Source organism: Physella acuta, unplaced genomic scaffold, assembly GCF_028476545.2.
Source record: "Physella acuta isolate Inbredline_101_S28 unplaced genomic scaffold, ASM2847654v3 ptg000972l, whole genome shotgun sequence".
NCBI classification, from domain to species: Eukaryota; Metazoa; Mollusca; class Gastropoda; family Physidae; genus Physella; species Physella acuta.
In genome coordinates, this window is record NW_026732489.1 from 331015 (window position 1) to 341050 (window position 10036).

General features: G+C 39.4%; 1 protein-coding gene across 1 annotated transcript; it reads right to left on the reverse strand.

Moving 5' to 3' along the window:
• Positions 1 to 265: 265 nt before the first annotated feature.
• LOC131954100 (uncharacterized) lies at positions 266 to 7749 on the reverse strand. Its single transcript, XM_059317622.1, has 5 exons — positions 7577 to 7749; positions 5135 to 5279; positions 2500 to 2601; positions 1389 to 1467; positions 266 to 867 (listed from the first exon to the last, which is right to left on the reverse strand). Exons 1-5 carry the CDS (start codon positions 7746 to 7748, stop codon positions 775 to 777), a joined length of 591 nt encoding a protein of 196 aa, XP_059173605.1. The 5' UTR covers position 7749; the 3' UTR covers positions 266 to 774.
• Between the last annotated feature and the right edge of the window lie 2287 nt (positions 7750 to 10036).

Genomic DNA, 10036 nt, shown 5'->3' on the forward strand with positions numbered 1-10036 from the left:
ACTATTGGTATTTTTAAATAGAAGTTGACTTATCATTTTAATAAACGTTATTATTAAGTATTAGCTTTATTACATTTATTTACTTGTAACCTGACAAGACAATTAACACTTTAGTACTATATAACTTTACTAAAAAAAAGTGCATGACTTCAGAAATCAAACTTTCCATTTTAGTAGTTTGTATTCTTTCACTTCAATAGTTCAATGTAATTTTCCTCTGGATTGTTGATTTTATTAGTCCCGCATTAAAGATTTAATTAAAAAAAAAAAATTAGATTTAAAAAAAGAAATGTATTTTACGACTTTGGGACGAAATTGGATTGTCTGGATTATTGATTTCATTACTCTGGTTTCTGATGTGGTTTTTAGATTTAGTTTTTAGATGAAACATTTTTTTTTCCAATAACTTTCGGATACAATTAGTTTGACAGTTAGCTGGTCAGGCAAGATAGTGCTGCAGATAATGTATCAAACTGGAAACTTTTATTTTCTTGAGGTGAGTTTGACAACTTTTCAATGGATATGTCAGGAGAATGATTTTGGAAAGATGTTTTGAACTTTCTGTGTTTGACTGGTAGATAATGCAGGTGTAATGGGCTGGTAGACATGATACGGCCCCACCCCCCAATATTTTGGCAAAATAATAATATAAAAAAACCAAATGACGTGGAACGAAATTAGGCAGACATTGAATTAAATTTCCTTTAACTCTACGCAGCGTGATGGAAATATTTTTTCCCCTGTAAATCTTGACTTGGGGCAAGATTTTTTTGCTCAGAATTTCTTGACGGGGAAAGGCTTGAGGATGTCGGTCATCAGGTCACAAAATCTCTGGTGGAGGAGGTCTGATTTTGGCGGGATCTGTAGCTAGAACAACATATGACACCATATTATGACATGGCATGACATTCTGGCATAACACCATACTCTGACATGACACATGGCACTGAAGTCTGACGTGACATTCTGGCATGACACTGTATTCTTACATGACATTCTGACATAACACATGGCACCATATTCTGAGAATCTGAGGTTGTGTAACAGCAAAAGACACCACAGTTTGACGTGAAACTATTTGAACAAGACATCACAGTTTGACGTGAAACTATTTGAACATGACACCACAGTTTGACGTAAAACTGTTTGAACAAGACACCATTGAAACTATTTGAACAAGACACCACAGTTTGACGTGAAACTATTTGAACAAGACACCACAGTTTGACGTGAAACTATTTGAACAAGACACCATATTTCAACACAACACCATGGTATCAATATCATGTCACTGTATCCTAACGGCAATGAATCCATATGCTGACATGACACCATATATTGACATGACACCATATGCCGACATGACACCATAAACTGACATAACTTACCGATACAATGGTCAGCATTGCCGTCATACAATCATCGTAGCTGTGAGCAGGTAACACGTCGACTTTGTGTTGGAGATAGCTGGGGGGTGGGGGGGGGGGGGTGGGGGGTTGGTTTCAAGCCGACACCAAATTAAAAACTTTCAAACCATAAGCTCAATGTTGAATGTGTAATCAAGACGGTGAGGTAAGCGCGCTTAAGAAGTCTGTTGATTAAGATGACTACTGTGTAGGCCTACGTCAATCAAGAGGGGGGGGGGGGCTGTACAGTGGGGTGACAGTATAGTGTCGGGATGTAGACAATGAAGAGAAGTTGACTCACTTGGTCTGTAAGAAGGACAGTGGGGTGACAGTATAGTGTCGGGATGTAGACAATGAAGAGAAGTTGACTCACTTGGTCTGTAAGAAGGACAGTGGGGTGTCAGTATAGTGTCGGGATGTAGACAATGAAGAGAAGTTGACTCACTTGGTCTGTAAGAAGGACAGTGGGGTGGCAGTATAGTGTCGGGATGTAGACAATGAAGAGAAGTTGACTCACTTGGTCTGTAAGAAGGACAGTGGGGTGACAGTATAGTGTCGGGATGTAGACAATGAAGATAAGTTGCCTCACTTGGTCTGTAAGAAGGACAGTGAGGTGACAGTATAGTGTCGGGGTGTAGACAATGAAGAGAAGTTGACTCACTTGGTCTGTAAGAAGGACAGTGGGGTGACAGTATAGTGTCGGGATGTAGACAGTGAAGATAAGTTGACTCACTTGGTCTGTAAGAAGGACAGTGGGGTGACAGTATAGTGTCGGGATGTAGACAATGAAGAGAAGTTGACTCACTTGGTCTGTAAGAAGGACAGTGGGGTGACAGTATAGTGTCGGGATGTAGACAATGAAGAGAAGTTGACTCACTTGGTCTGTAAGAAGGACAGTGGGGTGACAGTATAGTGTCGGGATGTAGACAATGAAGAGAAGTTGACTCACTTGGTCTGTAAGAACGACAGTGGGGTGACAGTATAGTGTCGGGATGTAGACAATGAAGAGAAGTTGACTCACTTGGTCTGTAAGAACGACAGTGGGGTGACAGTATAGTGTCGGGATGTAGACAATGAAGAGAAGTTGACTCACTTGGTCTGTAAGAAGGACAGTGTACTGAGCTCTGTGTCTGTGAAGAGAGGGGCCTGTAACACGATGTAGCAGTGGCCGTGGATGTTGACAAACTTGTCCATTCTGTGGGGGGGGGGGGGGGGGAAGACCAGAATCATTCAGTAGTCACTTTTGTTTGGTGTGGGAGGTGTGAGTGGCTGGGGCGGATAAGGCTTGAGCGGGGCCCCTTGCTGAAAATTTTTGGGGGCCCATATATATATATACATATATATATATATATATATATATGTATATATATATGTATATATATATATATACATATATATATATATATACATATATATATATATATATACATATATATATATATATATATATATATATATATATATATATATATATATATATATATATATATATATATATACATATATATATATATACATATATATATATATATATATATATATATATATATATATATATATATATATATGTGTGTGTGTGTGCGTGCATATTAGATATTTTGTAAAATATGAATCTTTGTGATGCAAACATCAAAATTTTGGCTTTTAGAGTGAAAACCAACTATTAAGCAGTGAAAACCAACTATTAAGCAGTAAATTTGGGGGCCTCTAAAAATCGGGGGCTCCTAACTGCAGTCCTCTCTACCCCCCCCCCCCCCCCCCCCACCCTTAATCCGCTACTCGCTTGATGTATGACATGGTGAACTTCTTCTGTTATGTTTGAGGTCTGTGTGTGATTGTGAAGTCTGTGTGTGATTGTGAGGTTGTGTGTGTGAGATTATGTTTGACTTAAACACACGACTGAACCAGCAAAGTCCCCTTCAAACACATCTGTTGGTTTTGACATAGAAAGTTATGAGTTAGCCAGAAATATTTGACCACAGCCTCAAGACGTGCCACCAAATACCACAGTTCCAAGACTGCCACCTAATACATAAGTCAATCCCCTTTACCTTTTATCCTTCACGGAGGAAACAAAAAAAAACAAACTCAACTATAGAGTAAACAAATTATTTTAAAGTATATTTAATTTTTTATTTAAAGTGGCTTGCTGTTGAACGTATCAAAGACTTATATTTTTGTGGTACGTGTTCATTTTTCCTAAGCACAACAGTTGTCAAAATAAATCTTCTTTTAACTCTAAGACCTGGCCATTTTTTATAACAAATGTGCTGACGTCTTCGGCTCATGTTTAAGAAGAACAACGCACCACTGTGTCTATTGACGCACAACTTTGTGTTGGAGGCCACTAGCTATTGACACAATAAATGTTCCATCCTCTTCAATAAATGACATGGATACTCTACGGTATGTACGTACATTACCCTCCAGTTAAATATAAAATAAAAATGAAATAAAAATCACTGCGCCCATTTTTTGAATACACATAATCTTGATATACAGTTACAATATACTATTTAAGTTATAGTTACTTAAGGAACTTGATATACTAACAGATATCACAGCAAGATAAACATTTAACGGCTTTCTGATTAGCATATTAAATAAAGTAACAACACTAGCAATAGTGCAACCTTTTGGACGCAACCTTTTATAGACACCCAGCCTAGTGACGCCATTGCTAGATTAGAAGAGAAATAAATAAACACAAGTAAACTGAGTAGGGCAAGCATAAAACCAAGGGGGGGGGGGAGAGAAAAAGAACGGGAGATTTTTCTATTCAATCCTATTTTTCGTTCTCCGATGATTAATGTGATATAAGGCGGTTAATCTAATTGACAAAATCTCGCGTTTCGAACATACAGACAATCATGTCTGAGTTTTTACATTTTTACTTGAACATAATATCATATTTCTAATCACTGCGTGTCTCAATATTTTTTTCTTAATCATCAATCACGTTTTTGTGTGAAAAATCAATCATGATTTAATCACATGCAATCTATTTTTAGCTGCTACCTCTATCGTTGTCTAAGAAGTACAAACAGACCACCTAGCGACACAAACGGACACGCCCCCTACCCGCCATTTTGAAACGACTGAAAACATTTTAGATTGGGCTGGCGTATGTGGATGGCCTTCTGGTTACACGATCCTAAAGTTAGGATACTTTTTTCCTAGTCTTTAGCTCAGATACTGCGTCATGCTAGCCCAGATACCAAGTCATACTAGCCCAGATACCAAGTCATACTAGCCCAGATACTGCGTCATACTAGCCCAGATACTGCGTCATACTAGCCCAGATACTGCGTCATACTAGCCCAGATACTGCGTCATACTTGCCCAGATACTGCGTCATACTAGCCCAGATACTGCGTCATACTAGCCCAGATACTGCGTCATACTTGCCCAGATACTGCGTCATACTAGCCCAGATACTGCGTCTCATAGGACTGAGATCACATAATTCTTGGTCTATGGTTACAAACAAAAAGTGAAACAGAACGTATGGACATTCAGGAACGACCAACTTACCAGTAACACCAACTGTAAATAATTTTTTTCCTACATCCCTGACTATAATACCATCTACTCCCGGCACATCGCACACAATTTGAACTGTTTTTTGTTTTGTTATGCGATAAAATAAAGCTAGCAAAAGTTGACGTTTTGCTATTTTTAAATCGGGCAAGCCCGTACAAAGCCAAACATGGACTCGAACCACTGACCTCTCGATGTCGCTCGCTCCCAGAGCTGAGGTAGAAGAAATTTGGCCCGGGCATCCATCCGTCGCTGGTTTGGTGAGCTCCACGATCAGAAAGGCCACTTTCGCCTTGGGGAATATCACGGATCCCTTGACCACTGACCAGGATGCTGACATTAAATAATGACCAGTGTGATGATGCTGACATTAAATAATGACCAGTGTGGTGATGCAGGCCTACGTATGTATTCTACAGTATGCTACAGCTTTCTGTTGTGATATGACTAGTGTGATGATGCAGGCCTACGTATGTATGCTTCAGCTTTCTGTTGTGGTGATGCAGGCCTACGTATGTATGCTACAGTATGCTACAGCTTTCTGTTGTGATGATGCAGGCCTACGTATGTATGCTACAGTATGCTACAGATTTCTGTTGTGATATGACTAGTGTGGTGATGCAGGCCTACGTATGTATGCTACAGTATGCTACAGCTTTCTGTTGTTGATATGACCAGTGTGATGATGTGGGCCTACGTATGTATGCTACAGTATGCTACAGCTTTCTGTTGTGATATGACTAGTGTGATGATGTGGGCCTACGTATGTATGCTACAGCTTTCTGTTGTTGATATGACCAGTGTGATGATGTGTTACAAAACACTTGACTTAAAGAAAACAAACGACTGTTTGCAATATTTAAATCCATCCACACATAATGTTAAACAGCAACACAGTGTATTCTATCCAGCATAACACAAGACACACACGCACACACACATACACACTAGAATACAGTGGTCTCCACTCATATCCCACACTAAAACTGATGTGGACTAACATGGTAGCAAATACAAGCAGAACCGACGCACCCATTCACGCTTATACTAGAGGAGAAATAAATTGGTTTGCAGGTTTTCATTCTTTACGACATGACCAGGAGGCAAGTTGAATAAAAATAAAGCGGCGTGATTTCCCCTTAACTTTCTCGAATATTCAATTAGGATAGAATCGAGTAGAAAAAAAGAATTGCTCACGAAATGAAAGCAAACAAGGTGTGTATAACAGAGCGGAAAATTAGCACTTAATAAAAAAAAACCTTGATTGATTTTTTTAAAGTTAATATCTTATCAAGTTACATTTTATGTCACACCGCATTGTCGTGAAATTTTTAAAGTATATCGGTCTAGTAGAAGTGGTCGAAATTTGCTCGCAGGTTGCCGCCCATGAAGGACGATAGAGAGTCAAGATGCTTATGATTTTTTTTTTTGAGAAGTCAGAAACAGCGTGAAGCACTACTTCCCGTCATTGGAAATCACTCTAAATTTAAAAGAAACCAGTGAATATGATATTATACCAATGACTGTCTGAAATTTCGTTTACCTACCTGAAACGGCACTCATGTCATCGGTATTTTAAAAACCAGAAATACAGGAAAGTACCTCTTTAGGACGGACGTCGGCGGCCATTAAAAAATTGAAAGTAATTTAAGTATTAAGATCTTATACTTATATCTATATATATCGTTTACCTAAATGAAACTTCGCGTATTCTCTGCCATTGGCAAGATCTAGACTAGATCTATATCCAGGCTTAGTCTATTGTGTGTGTGTGTGTGTGTGTGTGTGTTGATATATCGTGTCAAATCGCCATTAGTTTCGTCCTTTGATATTCTCATGTCAAACACGAAATTTGGAAACGTCAAAACCCTACAGCATTTTACACATAATTGGTTGGATCGTTGGATTTTAGCTCAACAACTCTAAATGAAAGTTTGACGGAGAGGCAGACGATGAGTGTTTCATTCTTTAGGCCTAATTCAGACATTTTCCTCTGGTAGGATGAGAGGTCAAATTTGCGGGGGAACGGACACTGGACAAAAAATTAAAACTTCGAAAAATGTAGACTTCTAAAAATTAAATATTTTTAGAATTTAGGTAGATTTTAGATCGATATTTTAGATCTAGGTCTAAAAAGTAATAGTACAACCATAAAAATAAAATAGAAACAAAATAAAATATTCAAACTATTTTTATTAAGGAGCTCAACACGTTTGACCTAATTTGTTCTGCCAACTTTGATGGCAGAAGGCGGCGGACACGGTATCGTTCAGAGGTATTTTTAAATAGATCTAGTCTACGTAGTTTAATAATCGATTTATCATTTAGCTGATTTGATTTAGATCTAGAATATATTTTTAAAAATTGCTACGATAATTATAAATATTAAAGTGCTATATTTCATATGCCACCTCCCCGCGCTAGTAGAATCGTTCTTCAAACCCCACATCTGACCTTTAAGCCTTGTCAATACACAAGAACAAAAGCGATATCAGATGAAACATCCGATACGATACATTATTATTTTATACTTTTGCTGACCTAGAAAAAACATGCATTGAAAATAAGCTTTAAAAAGTTGAAAAATACTTTATTCGCGGGTTACCGACAAAAAAAGTAAACTTTCTTACTTCTGATCTTGATTTGCTTTTGTTTGAATCGTCTCACCAGCGCAGATTCAGCTAAATCCCCGTGTACAATCACTGACAATGTTGCGTAGATCTCATTGTCTGCTACAACAGTAGTTGCCATTTTTAAAAACAAAAAACAGACGGCCAGATCAAAATGTGTTGGATATGCCATTTTATCGTATTTACTAAGCCAGCAGTTCCCTAACTAATAGGCTATGACTAGTGGTGTAGTGGTAGGGCAGTCGTTCACATTTGTACACAGAAATAGGCACACATAACTAGATCTAGCTGTAAATCCTTTTTCTTCGTGCTTGCTTGTAACATTAAAGGGAAATCCCTCCAACAGTCAATATGTTATGTCCGTCAGAGGCGTCGCGAGGGGGGGGGGGGGTGCGTACCGCACTGGGTGAGGGTGACGCCATGACGAAAAAAATCAAAATATATAGAAGAATTTTCAATGAACAACATTAGAAGGAGTGACACCAAAATATAATCACTTACGTTAAAAACAATGATTTTTCCACATTAATTAATAGGTGAACTGTATGCATAAATTAATGCCAGTAGGCACAATGGGAAGGGGATGTGTTTAACTCTTGAACTATTTTATAATATTATACTTGAATATTTTTCCAATCATTCTAAATTAAAGACCGATGAAGGCTTTACCTTAGCTCCGCCCTACCTGATACATCTTAGCCAGTAGATATCGTACAAATGTGTTGGTTTGAAAAAAGTAAATATTGTAGACTAAATGAAATGTTGTACAGCAAAGAAAACTCTGAAAATAATAACACGTTTGAAAAAATGTTGTTTTTACTTTTGACAGAAGGAAATAAAATAATAGTTCTCTGGTGATTGTGTTTTACCTAAACTTTTTTTTTACCACACTGTGGCTGATAAAATCCAATATTTACGCCAAATCTTTTGTAAGAACATTTCCCCTTTGAGAAAAGCTAAAGTTTCATGTCTCAGGTGTTTATAGAAAGATGTAATCAAAATAAAATTTATTTAAAAAAAATGATTTAAAGAAAATTTTTCATATCAACGTTAGAGCTTCAAGAATAGATTCACTTTTTTTTTTTGCAACCATAACAAATCGGTTTACGTTCCGAGAATTAATTCCCCTGGAATATTTTTTTAATCATCTACCCTTGCAAATGTCTAATCGCGGAAAATATATTTATATAAACATAAACTTTGTTTATCTCTGGCGAACGCTCATCTTTTTTCTTGTATGCAGGTATTTGATCTCGTTTTAAGTCTGGTCAGAATTTACTTGATGGCATTCAAAGTCTGGTCAGACTTTACTTTTCGGCATTCAAGGTACTATGGGAATGATTTCTGTGGTCAGCACTATGTGCAGAATGTGTGTGGTCAGCACCATGTGCAGAATGTGTGTGGTCAGCACCATGTGTGTGGTCAGCACCATGTGCAGAATGTGTGTGGTCAGCACCATGTGTGTGGTCAGCACCATGTGTGTGGTCAGCACCATGTGTGTGGTCAGCACAATGTGCAGAATGTGTGTGGTCAGCACCATGTGTGTGGTCAGCACCATGTGTAGAATGTGTGTGGTCAGCACCATGTGTGTGGTCAGCACAATGTGCAGAATGTGTGTGGTCAGCACCATGTGTGTGGTCAGCACCATGTGTGTGGTCAGCACCATGTGTGTGGTCAGCACCATGTGTGTGGTCAGCACCATGTGTGTGGTCAGCACCATGTGTGTGGTCAGCACCATGTGTGTGGTCAGCACCATGTGTGTGGTCAGCACCATGTGTGTGGTCAGCACCATGTGTGTGGTCAGCACCATGTGTGTGGTCAGCACCATGTGTGTGGTCAGCACCATGTGTCTGGTCAGCACCATGTGTGTGGTCAGCACCATGTGTGTGGTCAGCACCATGTGTGTGGTCAGCACCATGTGTGTGGTCAGCACCATGTGTGTGGTCAGCACCATGTGTGTGGTCAGCACCATGTGTGTGGTCAGCACCATGTGTGTGGTCAGCACCATGTGTGTGGTCAGCACCATGTGTGTGGTCAGCACCATGTGTGTGGTCAGCACCATGTGTGTGGTCAGCACCATGTGTGTGGTCAGCACCATATGTGTGGTCAGCACCATGTGTGTGGTCAGCACCATGTGTGTGGTCAGCACCATGTGCAGAATGTGTGTGGTCAGCACCATGTGTGTGGTCAGCACCATGTGTGTGGTCAGCACCATGTGTGTGGTCAGCACCATGTGTGTGGTCAGCACCATGTGTGTGGTCAGCACCATGTGCAGAATGTGTGTGGTCAGCACCATGTGTGTGGTCAGCACCATGTGTGTGGTCAGCACCATGTGTGGTCAGCACCATGTGTGGTCAGCACCTTGTGTGTGGTCAGCACCATGTGCAGAATGTGTGTGGTCAGCACCATGTGCAGAATGTGTGTGGTCAGCACCATGTGTGTGGTCAGCACCATGTGTGT

Excerpts from the sequence above, each read along its gene's own strand:
- LOC131954100 (XM_059317622.1), bottom strand. The coding sequence starts at position 7,748 with ATGGCATATCCAACACATTTTGATCTGGCCGTCTGTTTTTTGTTTTTA. Across the intron at positions 2,602-5,134 it reads GGAGCGAGCGACATCGAGAG|AATGGACAAGTTTGTCAACA; the intron begins GTCAGTGGTTCG and ends CCCCCCCCACAG. Across the intron at positions 868-1,388 it reads CAATGCTGACCATTGTATCG|CTACAGATCCCGCCAAAATC; the intron begins GTAAGTTATGTC and ends ATGTTGTTCTAG.